This window comes from Lytechinus pictus, chromosome 12 (assembly GCF_037042905.1).
Source record: "Lytechinus pictus isolate F3 Inbred chromosome 12, Lp3.0, whole genome shotgun sequence".
NCBI classification, from domain to species: Eukaryota; Metazoa; Echinodermata; class Echinoidea; order Temnopleuroida; family Toxopneustidae; genus Lytechinus; species Lytechinus pictus.
In genome coordinates this window covers 27,778,668-27,794,721 of record NC_087256.1, presented here as the reverse complement: position 1 = coordinate 27,794,721, position 16,054 = coordinate 27,778,668, and the positions used below count along the sequence as shown (strand labels likewise).

The following is a 16,054-nucleotide window of genomic DNA, read 5'->3' as shown; positions in this document are numbered from 1 at the left end:
CAGGGATTAACCTGTATGAGACTGAGCTGCATGTCTGCAGACTGGAGTCTATATGGAAAACGTGTGTTATAGCAGAATCATTCAGTCTCCAACGGGTCAAAGATAAAGGAACGTCAACGCAGCATCATTGATTTCATCTGAAAGTCTTTAAAATCAAGGTTAATCCATATCATAATAGATCTAGATTTGGTTCATGAACATAGTCTTAATTTTGTGAAATCATGAATTCTTTACTAGCTGGAAAAAAATTACTTTGAATATCACCAACACAGATGAGCACAATTCGCATTGAGAGGCTTTGAATTAATACAGTGCAGGACTTCGGACCCTGTCTTATACACTGTTGCCACTGATTAAATTTGATTATCAAAATTTATTGGTGCAGTAATTCTCCATCTATAAGACGCAATTTTAATCAATGACGCATTCTCGATCATATGTCACACAACAATTGATAATAAATCGATAATTGTACTGGAAAGCATTTAGTGATAACTTCTTCTCTTGTATTCAGTTCTGTGTCCGTCAACACTGGAGGGAAACTCTGCTTACAGCTTTCCCTGGAACCCTCCGAGTATTCCTACTTCAACCTGGATGTCCTCAATACGTGGGCAGGTCCGCAGCACTGGAAACTCAAACCTAAATCTAAAGGTAACTCATTGGTTTCAGATCCTGTCAAACCCGTCTATAAAGGCGACCGCACACCTTACGACTGGTCTGCGACCCAATTTCAGAATAAAATGCAGTAGAATTTGATGCTAATATTGAGACTTGGAATATCTTACTGTGTAATGTTCTAAATCATTGTACGAATACCTACGTTCAAATCTGTGACTATGCGATCATCCTTCTTAGAATAAAAGCGAATTTAATATCTAGTCGTAATGACGTCATAGCAGTCGTACGATTGGCTACGATTGGAAAGTAATTTGGCCTTTACTCCAAAATTAAGGCTTGCAATCTTTCAAAATGGTTATATTAGTATTCATTCAATTAATTTTAACCTCAAGTAAAATATGTTCCATTCACATTTTTCAGAAAATGAGCAAAATGTGATTTGTTCCAAAATCGGATCGCGAGCAGTCGTAAGGTGTGCGGTGGCTTTAATGGTCACCCAAGGGAAACATAGAGTGATTTCAAGTACGGTGTTGAAATCTGGTGTTGGTGTTGTGACTTTACCTTCAGTATGTTAATAGACAAATCATTTCACACCCGCTCCTAAAAAGAAAATGAAAAACAAGCCATCACGAACCATTAAAAAATTGAAATATATGCATTTTGTATTACATAACATATAGGGCAGCTGCTCGTTTATGACGTCACATATCAAAAACTGAAAATTCTAATAACTTTCTTAATCTGTAGTGGATTATCCTCGAACCTTCACCAATAGTTTTAATTATTTTTTCTGCTATTTTTACAACAAACTTTTCTTCAGGTTGAACTTCCCCTTTAACATGTGCTAAAATTATGAGAAGCCAACATGTCAAAATTTGTTCACATGGTATGTTTCTCACGTTTACTGTGCTCTCCCCTAATTCTTTAATAGTGAAGACAATTATCTTATTTATCCTTCCCAGCTAGTTAAGAATGATTTGAGAGTCAAATGAGCTGATTCATTGTACTTCTACTGTTAAAGAATTATGTCTCAATTGGCTATCCATAGTTAAACCACAACTTTAGACTGGAATTATTAAATCTGACTTCAGAATACGGGCCATTATTTTGATTGATTTTGCATCTTGATTGCAAGAAGAGATTTGTTTTATGATTTGCCTCATTTTATTTTAGATCCTGCTACATTCGAGGAAGGCACCAAGAAAGTAGCCTCAAAGAAACCCGCATTCAGATTAAATTACGATGAAGATATGGACTTTGATAAATTCTTTGGCGAAAGCAAGGTAAGTCTTTCTCCATTAGTCAATGCAGAAAGTCCAGTTGTGAAGATAAGTGATGATAATTTATTCTGGTAGTTGTCCAATTCCAAAGTCACTTGACAATTATCATGCGTTGATTAGGATGTAGGACTCGAGGTTTTGCTTCTCAAATTTGAAAGAATTTACAAACTTATGTGGTGTAAATTTGTGTCTCTACATACAAATGTAAATTGTATTTTTTTGTGGGGAATCATCATTATCATCATTGACAAGCCCATATGGCTTTTTATGATTCCCCCACTTCTCATGTGCAATTATTTGTGAAACATACATTGTATAGATCTTTTGATGTTTTTATCAAGAGAGTGAAATAAATGAAAAAGAAATTAAATTAAATTTTAGTAAACCATGTTATCACAAGAAAAATCATTTTAAAGATTCTTCAAGTAACTGATATCTCAATAATATGATGTAATGGAGGGTGGATGTTTTAACTTTGGAGATAAATGAATAACATATTTCTGTCTTTACAGGGTTCCCAGCCGATCACGGAAAATTATTTTACTTTTTTCCAATCACGGAAAATCAGGGAAATTGATGAAAAAATACCTAAAATCAGAACCTTGAATGAGGCAAAAATCAGGGAATTTTGATCGGCCCAAAAGTCGAAAGCACGGTAGTCAGTCAGACACTGTTATATTTTTTGTTGCATATTAAAACAACATCTATTTGAATGACTGGTTATGGTGGTTTCTTAGTGTTTTTTTTTTACATGAGATTCACTGCAACAACTTAGAAAACATGCGAAACTGGGAATGGGTTTAAATAATTATCAGGGAATTTTTAGACTTCATCAGGGAAAAATCAGGGAACTTTGTTTTCTTGAAAAGCTTGGAACCCGGCTTTAAAGATCACCCAACAGATAAAAATATTTTTTAACTTCTCTTTAATCTTTAATGCTTGTTTGTGATTTGTAATTCTTTTGATTCAGGCCTCCACCACACTCTCTCAGGCTACTCTGAATAAATATAATAAGAGCGAGCTCACTCTTCCTGATCAAGATGACGATTACAAACCAACGAGTCTCCTGAAGATGTTCCTCAGGCCAAACTTCATGGTGAGACACCTTCGTTTACCGCTCCTCCTTGTGTTTAAAAAAAATAAATTTCTTGAATGTTTTGTTCACTTGCCATCAGTCTTTATTATTTCCATGAGGTATGATTGAAAAATCAAACTTTTCTTATATGCTTCATAAAGAAATTCAAAACTTGTGTGACCATATGTGCCACCCCCCTTCCAGACTGTAGTATGAAATTAAAATGTACCCCCAGTTTTCTGTCATAATGGAGGTATTTCTCTGCATACCTTGATAACAAAATCTTTATATTTCAAGCTGTAAGTTTGAACTGCATTTATAATATTTGTTCATATATGTATGATAGGTATATATTGGTTTGAATTCAAATGATTAAAACATTGATTGATTTGAATTTGATAATCAAACTTCCTGTAAAGCCTTTCAGTTCTAATTATGTTTCATGTGATTCTGAAGTACACTTTTCATGGAATCGCTTCTTGGCTAATTTGGCCCCAAAAAGAGAAGAAAAAAAATTACTTAATCCTGCTGCTTTTGGTGTTTTTATAAATAAAAAACCCCAACACTATCCCCTGTTCTTTGATTTCTTTAATTGGCTTCCCATACACTCTTGAATAACCTTCAGGATTCTTACGCTCATCCTTTCCCTCTAATATAAACCGTGGCCCTCGTAAGTAGACCCGGGCCCTGTCTTGCAAAGAGCTACAATTGATCCGATCAACCTCAAGTATATGGAAATCCATCAATGTCATAATTTTTTCCTCAGGAAATTTGCACAATGTCCTTTGTAAACGAAGATAGGCACACTGAATTTTTAAGAAATTTATGGACATATCTAGAAAATATGTTGAACAAACATGCTTTTTACATGATGATGTTGCTGGCTTTCCGTAGTTGTGCTGGATTGGATCAATCGCAATTCTTTGTAAGATGGGGTCCTGGGCCCCGTCTTACAAAGAGTTACGATTGATCCAATCAATCGTAACTCTATGGAAATCCATCAGTGTCATAATTTTTTTTCTACGAAAAATTTGCACAATGTCCTTTGTATGCAAAGAGAGCGCAGTGAATTTTCAAGAAAAAGATGAATGCATGAACATGCATAATAGATGTTGATGCTGCTGGCCGTCCATAGTTGCAATTGATCAGATCAATCGTAACTCTTTGTAAGACGGGGCCCTGATATGGTGATCGTGTGTTTGTTGTAATTGCTCCTGCCCTCTGGAACAAACTCCCAACCCATATCCAAAGTGCTCCCTCTGTTGAAATATTCAAATCCTTACTTAAAACCTACTTTTCTTTTACAAATGTAGGTTAATTTATATTAGTCAGCTCACCTGTGCGCTTTGAAATATCCATAAAGCACCCAATGAATGTTATTATTATTTATTTTTTCAGATGAAACGTCAGGCTACAAACAGCAGCAATGATTCTCTTGATGATGGTATAGATGGCTACGATTATAACAACGAAAATGACTGCGCCAACTTTTGTCCAGCTGCCGGGGTGAGTTCAAAAAGCATAGTATTCAAAGACTTCTGAGTTGGTTTGAATAAAGAGAGAAAAGTCAAGCAAGCATAACAGTCAAAAATAGTTTTCAGGGAAATTTTTGGGTACCCAGCAAATAGATAAAAGAGCTCAAAGAGAATAAATAAAACACTTATTACAGGGTTCCCAGCCCATCAAGGAAAATTATTTTACTTTTTTCCAGTCAGGGAAAAATCAGGGAATTTGACAAACATACCTCAAATCAGGGAAAAATGCATCAAATGAGGGAAAAATCAGGGTATTTTGATCGGCCCCAAAGTTGAAAGCACGGTAGTCAGTCAGACTCTGCTATGGTGTCTTTAACATAGTGTGTTGTAATTTAATGATATGTACTAGGATTGCCTAGAATCAACCTCTTTCTGTATAAAGTGAGGAAAAGATGGCTGTATGGGGAGAAGGGAGGCCATCACATGCCTGTGTAATAGTACTAATTAGTTTTACATTTTTGTTTTTATACTGAAAATACATGTAATTCACTCCAACAACTTAGAAAACAGGCGAAATTGGGAATTGGTTTAAATAATCAGGGAATTTTGTTTTCTTGAAAAGCTGGGAACCCTGTATTATATTCCCATTCTTTGTTTTGTGTTTATCAGGGTGGAGATGATGATGACGACGACAGCACGCATGCCCCTGGAAGCATGACCTATGACCTGAGCTCCATGGGAGGTTGTGACGTGAGTCATGGATCAGCTGGTAGCCATAGTGGTTTCTTCAATAACAGTGTCTTTGATGCCACGATGCTCCAGGGAGACAAGCTCGTTGCACAACCCCACAAGGTATGCACCTGTCTACTAATACTACCAGGGAGGGGGGTGACCTAAGTCAGGGATCAGCTGGTAGTCAGTGGTTTCTTCAATAACAGTGTCTTTAATGCCACAATGCTCCAGGGAGGGGGGGATCAACCTTGCAGCCATAGTGGTTTCTTCAATAACGGTGTCTTTGATCCACAATGCTGCAAGGAGAAAAGCTGGTTGCTCTACCTCATGAAGCACACAGTCTGCTCTCAGCCACTCAGATACAAGGATTTCAGTAGCTTATAACAGGTTGTTTGCTCAACCTCACAATGTGGGTATGAGGGGAGTGCTTCATGGGGCAAATATTCAGTGATGCTCACTTACCTATCAACCCTGAGCCAATACACAGATTCAGTCGCTTATAACAGTTGTCAGCGATCATCATCAATGACTGTCTGTTTCATGGAATGTTCCCCTGTACACTGATACTAGGCCTGAGGTTTCTTGTGCGGTGTTCGCCTGTTATTATGCAGCGGTGACCAGGAGAGGGTTTCATCAACATTTTCATCTGACAACTTTCCTTGCCTGTAGGATGAAACAGGACTTGTCGGATGGAACGTCCGACAAGTCCTTTCATGGAACGCTCCCCACGTGGACCGGTGAAATAAAGAAATCAATAAGAAATTCAGTGTCACTGTAGAATTTGATAATTAACTTAATTTCCTTATTTACATTAAGCTTTCACAGGATAATCACATTTTTAACTTTTATATAGTTTTGGGGTTGGATTAAAACTGGTGGTGTGGAGTCTCATTCTGTCTTCCTTGTATATGAGTCATATGTATGGGATCATCTGATATTCCAACAGGACTTCCAACTGAATTTCCATGTATTTCTCAAAACATACTTGCACTGTAGAACAATTCATCTTTTGATATTATATACAGGAGGCGCGATTGATAATATATATACAGGAGGCGCGATAGCTCAGTCGGTAGAGCGGGGGACTCGTATTCCGGTGACCCGGGTTCGATTCCCACTTGGTGCGCTAGTGCCCTTTGGTAAGGCATTAATCCTCAGTACCAGGTCCTTCGGAGAGGACCTTAAGCCGTCGGTCCTCTGGTTGCTTGCTTACAAGCATTCATGCTTTCTTAGCAATCAGGTAAAAAATCACCACCAATATTGCACTCAAAGCATGTCAGGGGATTTTTGAAAATTTGTACAAATCTTAGAACACTGCATGCAGAATAGCAAGATCTCAACAAATCTACAATATTGCTTGTTTCCATGGTTTCAAAACAAACTTGTTAATCCTACTAAAGGCATTTTATTTGGACTGATTCGTCAGCTGGGGGCAAGGGTGGGGGTGGTAGGAAAATCCCATGATTGAGTATGTAATATGCCACAGTCTTTCATAAAGTGTGGAAAATAATTATTACCCATTATCATGAAAGAAGAGAATGCTGTAAGTTGGATTTATATAAAAATATTTATAAAAAAAAACAGCTAATGTGTACTTAAGCACATTTAAACAGGAATGAAATCTTGGAATGTATAAAGTATTGTTGTTATTGTGGAGAGAGAGAGAGAAAGAAGAAAGATAAGCTTTACCAATGCCACAAAGTAGGCTATAAAAGCGAATACCGGTATAGAACTTTTTAATGCAGACATTTTGGATGTGTGGGAGGTGATTTACAGGGTATCATCTCAGAGAAAAATGAGACTGAGTTTCATTGCAACTGTTTGCTACCAAAACCATAAATTTACTTTAATGAGAAGTATATGAATGGAAAGTACAGTTATCTTTTTTGTAAGTTAGAGGATGTTTTTGTGGAAATTTTTCTTCAACATGCATCTTTCATTTTTACCCCATCATTATCATAATTATTATTGGTTTGGCATCAACTGTGCCTTGGAGGTGGAAAGCAGAATATATCACTATGACCCATACATGTAGGTCTCTCCTCCTGATTTAACTGTTTGGAAGGAGTGCAGGCGGACCACTACACCAAGGTTTCCCCCTTCTCTTATACGAATAGTGCAGTGGGTTCTTAACGTGCAAAGGTGGTGATTCTCCTCTCCGCGGTGTCTCCATTTAACGTCCTATCCAAGGGACAGTGTTTCCCACTGTAATATAGCATGCATCTATGCAACAGGAGAGGGACACGTTTACACACAACGCAGACTTCAGTCATCCGACCGTTTTGGACTCGTATCCACGATCTTTGGTTCGACAGGCAAATTGATTTACCGACTGAGCCAATTAGCTCCCTCTTGTTTTATTTATGGTTTCTTGTGAATGAATAAAGTATTGAGCTTATAAACTTTGTTTTTCTGAAAGGAAAGTAATAAGTCCGAAAAACGTACTTGAAGTTGGCATATTCCATGTGTCCATTGGGCTATCTCAGTCGTGCATAAATCATAAACATTGAGTAAACACTTTGAATAAAGAAAACTGTATACATTTCATTCATGCACATTTCATAAAGAAAAGTTATGATTTTGAAAGCAATAGACTGCAATGAATCTCAACCTTTTTCTTTTCTGGGACACCCTACTAAGGTAATTTAGAGTGGCTGTCACGATTTGCTTGCCGTGACCTTGTGTGCAGATATTCCAATCAGCCCATATTTTTCCTTTACTCAACAGAGTAGATTTAATGAAGCTTACGTACATGTAGGTGGTAGCATCCATGCAACTGTCATTAAATGTCTGTTCTTCTTCAGGTTAACAAGATTGATATACAATACGCCCGCACAGCTAAGAGGATGGATGTTAAAAGGCTTAAGACGCACATGTGGGGCTTCTTGACGAAGCCAGAGGCAGACAAGGTGAGCAAACCATTTTACAGGGGGTGTTCAGAATTGCGTGTAGTGGTAATAAAAGCATCATTTAATGATAAATTAATGTAGTTTCAGTGAACACTGAATTCATGAGAAAGACCATGGTTAATCGTCATATCATCGTAGATTTGGATCTTGTTAAAGGTCAAGTCCACCTCAGAAAAATGTTGACTTGAATCGATAGAGAAATATCAGACAAGCATAATGACGAGAATTTCATCAAAATCGGATATGGAATAAGTTTAAAGTTTTGCTTATTTTTCACAAAGTGTTATGCTTCTTGGATTTTTCTCTTTTTATTCAAATCAACTTTTTGTTGGGGTGGACTTGTCCTTAAAGTTACATAAACTACACTTTGTGAAATCATGTGAATCATGAAAGCTAACTTGAAAAACGACCACACTGAAGATTGCCAGCACAGATAAACACACGTGGGACAGTGTATTAGTATTACTTGGAAAATGACCCAGCATTTGGCCAGAATATGCCATGCTTATTTTGATAATTTTTTAGCAATTACACAAAATTTCTTCCAGAATCCTTTAGCCACTTATCTGACAGCAGCAACGGTGTGGTGACATGGTCGTCAACATTGAAATCTTAACAAAGGTTATAATTTTGAAATGTCATCATAACTAAAAAAGTATATGGACCTATTTCATGTAACTTGGACATAATGGTAATCAAGTATCACTGAACATCCTTTTCAAGTTTCAGATCACATGACCAAGGTCAAAGGTCATTTAGGGTCAATGAATTTAGACCATGTTGGGGGAATCAACATTGAAATCTTTAGCATAGCTTATTAGCTAGGGTAATATAAGTGCACCTTGAGCACCTAACAAGGTGGATACAAGCGCAATGTAGATATCCTATTACAATTCATATTATGTTGGATGGCTCAGAATGGAATACCAGAAATATTGCAAGAGTTTGGGAAAATATTCCACGAATCACAGATTTGAATATTGGCCCTAACGAGTGGAATATTTCTGGTATTTCATGAAATAAAGCCATCCAATATAATTATTATCATCTATCCCACCCCCCCCCCTCAAAAAAAGAGGGAGAAATTTGATTTAACAAGTCATATCACTTATCTCTCACTTCATACGATCAATTGAGGTCATTGATGCGACTTCCATGTACTTCTTTATGACGTCATTGAGCGTAATTGTGATTTATGCTGCGCATCGCATTGCTTTCATTGTTGTACGCGTTGTATATTTCACGCATTTGCGCATGCGCACTAGACTGTTGAACATGGTCTCATACTCAACGGCAAATTTTGTTCAGGAGCCTTTGGGATATTCGTCGAATTTCGGTCCTTTTAATGGGGATACGCTCTGATACTGCACGGGCAAATGATGCACACCAAAATACGCGTTTTTAAAGGACAAGTCCACCCCAACAATAACTTGATTTGAATAAAAAGAGAAAAAATCAACAAGCATAACACTGAAAATTTCATCAAAATCGGATGTAAAATAAGAAAGTTATGACATTTTAAAGTTTCGCTTATTTTTAACAAAATAGTTATATGAACGAGCCAGTTACATCCAGATGAGAGAGTCGATGATGTCACTCACTCACTATTTCTTTTGTATTTTATTATATGAAATATGAAATATTTTGATTTTCTCGTCATTGCCATGTGAAATGAAGTTTCATTCCTCCCTGAACACGTGGAATTCCATTATTTTAACATTTTGTTCTTCAGGCAAGGAGGTCCTAATCATCAAATTCGTAAAAATTGAAATATTGTATAATTCAAACAATAAAAAACAAAAGAAATAGTGAGTGAGTGACATCATCGACTCTCTCATCTGGATGTAACTGGCTCGTTCATATAACTATTTTGTTAAAAATAAGCAAAACTTTGAAATGTCATAACTTTCTTATTTTACATCCGATTTTGATGAAATTTTCAGCATTATGCTTGTCTGATTTTTCTCTATTCATTTAAATCAACATTTTTCTGAGGTGGACTTGACCTTTAATGTATCGCTAAAACGCTCTATGTAGATGATAATATTATTTATCTAATGAGGATATTCCTTTTACTTTGTCTCTAGGAGAACGTCAGCAATGAGGCCGATGCGGACGGTGTTGCTGGAACCCAATCGTTTTGTGACATGTATACTACCCTTCCTGACAGGCTTAGCAAGACAATGTCGAAGAACCTCAGTATTCCCATTGCGTTCGTGTGCCTTCTTCATCTCTGCAACGAAAAGGTATGTAGCAGTTTGATAGGCAATGATCACTTCATGAAAGTAACAAAGACCAACCATATCTCTTCTCTCTTTCCATTCTTATTTCCAGAGTCTAAGATTGTCCGTTCAGGTTGATATGATAAATAATATTATTAACCGTATCAGACATCTGAGCAGGGCAACTTTGAAACATTGTTGCCTGCTTAAGACTGGGATCAAATGGCCGGTCAATAAAATTCCAATTGTTTATCCACGGGCCCAATTTATTGCCCGCTCAGGAAAGTCAATGAGAAAATGCGTGGAAATGAAGCGGGCAATAAAAGGCAGCGCTAATATCTGGGTATTCTACGCGTTTTTGCACGCGTCCTTGAACCGCGCAGTGCTATACGTCATAATGGTAATCAAGTTAAGACAACGCTGGATACTGCGTCCCTAGGCCAGGGACGCGTCATTTCAATTACGTCACAATGATTAAGTTCAGAGGCCCAGTCTGCTCAACATGTTAAACTAGATTCTCATTCTAAAACTTTAAAATATCTCAATTTTAACGATTTTTGCTCTAGATGTCTGATTTGTTTAATAATAGCAATATTGACTGGCCTGGGGGCGAAAGGAATTGATATCACCCTCGTCTACGACTCGGGCGATATAAATCTAGTTTGGGCGATATATGTCGTATCGCCCCGAGGCCAGTCAATATTGCTTTCATAATAATAATAATAGTATAGGTATATTTACCCAGGGAAGCCACTTCAGTTCTGAAAACTGTTCTCCCAGCGGGCCCTGCTATTATTATTACCCCGGCTTTAGCTGGGCTGCCTAGTCGCTCAAGCATTCAAGGAATTTCTTCCTAACGGGTACCCATTCACCTCACCTGGATTGAGTGCAGCACAATGTGGATAAATTTCTTGCTGAAGGAAATTACGCCATGGCTGGGATTCGAACCCACGAATAAAGACCAACAATATAACTTTGTCCATTCTCTCTATTCTTATTTCCAGAGTCTAAGATTATCCGTATAGACCAATATGATAAATAATTATAAAGACCGATAATATAACTTTGTCCATTCTCTCTTACTATTCTTATTCCTAGAGTCTAAGATTGTCCGTTCATGTGATAAGTGATAAAGACCAACAATATGACTTGTCCCTTCTCTTTCTATTCTTATTTCCAGAGTTTTAAGATTGTCTGTCCAGGTCGATGTGAGAAATAATAATAAAGACCGACAATATAACTTTGTCCCTTCTCTCTTTCTATTCTTATTTCCAGAGTCCAGGCAGGTGTTTCTTAAAGCTCTTCGTAAAGTAACGCACGACTGGAACATGTTCTTAGGTGTTAAGTCACCTACATAGGGATATATCATTTAACACAAGAAATGGTCACCAGTCTTGTGTTAAGTCATTAGTTACTTACGAACACCTTTATGAAAAACCCGCCAGGATTATCGGTGCAAGCTGATATAATAAAAATTGATGAAGACCAACAATATGACTTTCTTTCCTTCTTTCCATTCTTCTTCCCAGAGTCTGAGATTGTCGGTCCAGGCCGATAGCTTTGAGGATCTCCTCATCACTCAAGATTAAAAGCCAGCCACGTCAGCCTTTCAACAGTATTTCAGATCCAAGTCAAAGGAAATAGACCAGGGAGTGTTTCACATAAATTTAAAAGCACCACAATCAGCAAGATATTATGACTTGACCATTTAAAAAAAAAAAGACTGGGCTATTTCAACACCTAAGAAGACTGGGGGGGGGGAGGCTGAATCCCGGCCGTTGATCACTTGATCACGATGAAAATTGGCATGCGCATTACCCATGGCATAATCTACAAAATAGTAAAATCAAATTCTTCAAGAAATCTCATTGCTAATTAATTATGCTGATTTATGCATAACATCAAAATTTTGCTCTAATTAACTAAATAAGGCCCCCAAAATACTATTTTTTTATTCACAGACTCTTCAAATGATTCTGATCAATGTAAGTAAAAAAATTCAATGTCACAAATATTTTCTTGTGAAATTTTTGTTTTTAAAATTTCTTATGTATTTCTTTGTTTTTTACTATTTTTTTTAAATGGAAATCTTATGGGACTTTCTTCTGACCGAAAACAAAATGAAATTAATTGAGGTAAATCCGTAAAAGGAGAGATAATAATACATTTATGAATTTGGGCTAAAAACACTCAAGTATTTGCATTGGATTTGTACACAAATCCACGCTTTGAGCAATTTTGGGTCTGCATGCACTTACGAAATGTTGTGTGATTTCGGAATCGCACTCTCGGGGGTCGCAAATTTTGTCGCAAAAGCTGTGGGAGACTGGAAAATAAAAGGTCAGCAAGTGGCGCGGTCAAAAAATTTGGTGCAGGGGATTTATCACGAAAAATGTGATCTTTTTGCGTTACAAATTAATCTTGAAAAATGTTGAGGGGGGCTGTTCCCCTCCCCCCCCCCCCCCCCGCTGGATAGGTTTAAAGCCATAAAAAGGTATAAAAACTAAAAAAGGAATTCAGAGAAACAGATTATTGTAAAACTTGAGATTTTGTAGATTTTGCCATGGACAACTTGTGTGCCAATTTTCGGCACGATCGACAGCTGAGATCATGAGGGTCAATTTTCCTATTCAAAGATGCATGGGTCGTTGCAAGAAACTTGTGATCAATTAAAAGTCTATTTCAGGTCCCAAAATCAAATGCTTGCAGTTAGTTGCAAATTTGCACTTTGATTGCAGGGGACCATTTCATGAAAGGACTTGCTTTATCCGACAAGTCCCGTTTTATCCGACAGTTACCATAGTAACAGTGCCTCTCAGCCAATCAAAATCAAAGAAGGTTGTCAGATCTGACAACTTATCGGACGAAAATATTGATAAAACGCTCCTCGGGGGAGCGTTTCATGAAAGGACTTGTCAGACGTTTTATCCGACAAGTCATATTTTATCCGACAGTTACCATAGTAACATTGCTTATCAGCCAATCAAAATCAAGGAAAGATGTCAGATCTGACAACATGTCGGACAAAAATGTTGATGAAACACTCTCTTGCAATCTAAATTAATTTCCTAAAAATTGATCCATCAGTTGTAAAATTTCAACAGAATATTTGCAATTGATTGCAAATATGTTTCCGCTTCCCCCCACCCCTTTAACTTAATTCTAAGAATTCAATTCAGTTCCTTTCCTTTATGGCCTTTTATCAATCTGGGCCCTGTCTTACAAAGAGTTGTGCTTGATCCGATCAATCGCAACTATGCAAAGCCAGCAAAGTCAACATATAAAATGCATGTTCAAAAAATTTCTAGATATGAATGTATATCCATAAATTCATTGATTTCTTGACAATTTGGTGCGTTCTCCTTTGTTTACAAAGGACATTATGAAAATTTCCTGTAGAAAAAATTATGACACTGATGAATTTCCATAGAGTTATGATTGATTGGATCAATCACAAATCTTTCTAAGACAGGGCCCTGGGGCCCGTACAACAAAGCTTAGCAATGATCATAGAACATTTTTTTACGATTGATTCCATTGACAAGAATGTACAATCAATCGTGAAAATCAAGCGTAGGATCAATCGCTAACCTTTGTGTTACGGGACCCTGGTGTGTGATTCATGAAGCTTTGCATAACTTACGAGTAACTTTACGAAAGACTTGTGACCACTTCTTGGTATACACCAAATTTTTGCAAATGTTGATGCAGTTCCTAAGAAAGGGTCACCAGTTGTTTGTAAAGTCATGACTTTCTAAAATCTTTATGAAGCACCCACGGGGGGGGGGGGGGGGGGGGGGTGTATTTTGAAAAGATGTATGTCTTAGAATCGCACTGAAATGCTGACGCGTACATGATATGCAATACACAATGTTATTGATCGATACGCAGTAGTGCGCGTCCTCTTTGCATAATCTGACCAATGCGGTCATGTCTTCATGCAACTAGACATTTAAAGGGGAATCCAACCCAAATAAAAAGTTGTTTTTATAAGAGAAAGAAAAATCAGACAAGTTGATAGGTGAAAGTTTGAACAATATTGGACAAACAACAAGAAAGATATTAATTTTTAAAAGCTGTAAATATTAGTAATCACTATACTCATGGAGACTTCAAATTGGCCGCATATGGGATGTCATAGTGATGTAAGGCAAGGACTACTCTTCCATGTACTCCAATACATATTATGGCTAAAATGTCATTTTTCCCAAAAGTTTTACTTCAAATTATTATTTTTTTCATGAGGACATTAAACAATATACTACCTGGGTTATATTTAGATTACTGCCCAAGGGGAATGGATACTTAGGAGAAAACCACAAATCCCTGATAATAAAGTACATGGCCTATGGGAAAGTTGTCCTTGCCCCTTGTCATAATTTACTTACCCAGTTGCCAATTTGAAATGTACATACTATTAGTGATCTCAATTTTAAAGCAGCTATAACTTTTTTATTGCTTGTCCGATTTCTTTCAAACTTTCACCATTCTGTTTAATTTATTTTTCTCCTTCCCAACAAAACATTTTATGTCCAAGGCTGGATTCCCCTTTAAGTGCAACTCTAAGTCATACTTAAATCTTTTTGAAGCACCCCCCCAGATCTTGTAAGTTTTCGGAAACCATTATTACGTACTATGGATTAGCTCTATCTATCTTGCCGATGTCCTGGTATAAATTAAAAAACAAATTGGAAATATATTGGAATGCCAGTCAATATCTAAAATATGTATATTGTAAGAATCCTTCTATTTAACGTTATTTGAGAGAAATTGTCTTATTTCCCTACTCATTGTTTTATATATTTTTACTTACGGTGTATATAAGCTAGAATATTGTGCCTTTTGTATCATTTTTATATTGTAAATTATGTATTGCTTTCCAGTAATATGGCTCTAGTTGGCTCTTTCTTTAATGAATTCATGAAAATTAGGGGGGGGGGGGGGGTTGCTAGCAATAAATCTTCAGAGTCATAAAACTTGAAATTGAAAATATATATATAAAGGGGAAGGGGGGGGGGGGGATTGGAGCGGGAGCTTGATTTGATATGAATGAATATTCTCAATCTCAAACAGTCTCAAATTCCGGACTGTATTTTAAGAAATATCTTGTTTAAAAGTACTTCCAAACTTAGGGTAAGGACTTAGTACTTTGTTCTCTAACCAAGATTTTTACACCCTTATAAAGTTAAAGTATAAGTTAAAAATGAAAATTAATAAACAATCTCGGGTATTACATGATTTGTTGGTAAATGTAAATTATTTCACATCAGTGATATTTCACTTTTGCCATCTTAGTGACAAATAACATTCATTAAAGCTCAATGTGATTTTTTTTTGGTGGGGGGGGGGGCAAAATACGAATTTGAGAACTTGGTGTACACCACTGTATAATGAAAGTTATACTTTGTAAAGATAAGAATTATGTTTTTTCATGAATTTAGAATTTTGATTTTCAGCCTAATTTTCATGCTACATGTGGATATGGTATACATAGAATTGTACTGACCTCTGATTCTGTGAATGAAATATAATGTAAATAATATAGCATCAATCGATTCTTGTTTTTATTTCAAATTGCCTTCATTTTTCTTTGTACTCTTATGCGATATATTTCTATTTGAGGACTAGTCAGTGATTTGAAAGTCTGAATGAATATTATCACTTTTTGAAAGCTTCTTAGAAGATATATTTTCTTCATCTCCTTTTCTCTCCATCTTCCCACCTCTCTTTATCTTCTATCCTC

General features: G+C 36.7%; 1 protein-coding gene across 5 annotated transcripts in view; it reads left to right on the top strand.

The window, feature by feature from the left end:
• LOC129272359 (condensin complex subunit 2-like) overlaps nt 1-15,862 on the top strand; it is a 36,273-nt gene extending 20,411 nt beyond the window's left edge. The window contains exons 11-19 of one of the 5 annotated variants that reach the window (XM_064107175.1): nt 515-651; nt 1,792-1,901; nt 2,869-2,994; nt 4,372-4,479; nt 5,118-5,300; nt 7,985-8,089; nt 10,177-10,335; nt 11,841-12,862; nt 15,607-15,862. In XM_064107175.1, the coding sequence (XP_063963245.1) occupies nt 515-651; nt 1,792-1,901; nt 2,869-2,994; nt 4,372-4,479; nt 5,118-5,300; nt 7,985-8,089; nt 10,177-10,335; nt 11,841-11,900 (988 nt within the window). In that variant the 3' untranslated portion in view covers nt 11,901-12,862; nt 15,607-15,862. Of the gene's footprint in view, nt 1-514; nt 652-1,791; nt 1,902-2,868; nt 2,995-4,371; nt 4,480-5,117; nt 5,301-7,984; nt 8,090-10,176; nt 10,336-11,840; nt 12,863-15,208 lie in introns of all 5 variants that reach the window. The other 4 variants (XM_064107172.1, XM_064107173.1, XM_064107174.1 and 1 more) reach the window with 4 other exon arrangements.
• Nucleotides 15,863-16,054: the final 192 nt, after the last annotated feature.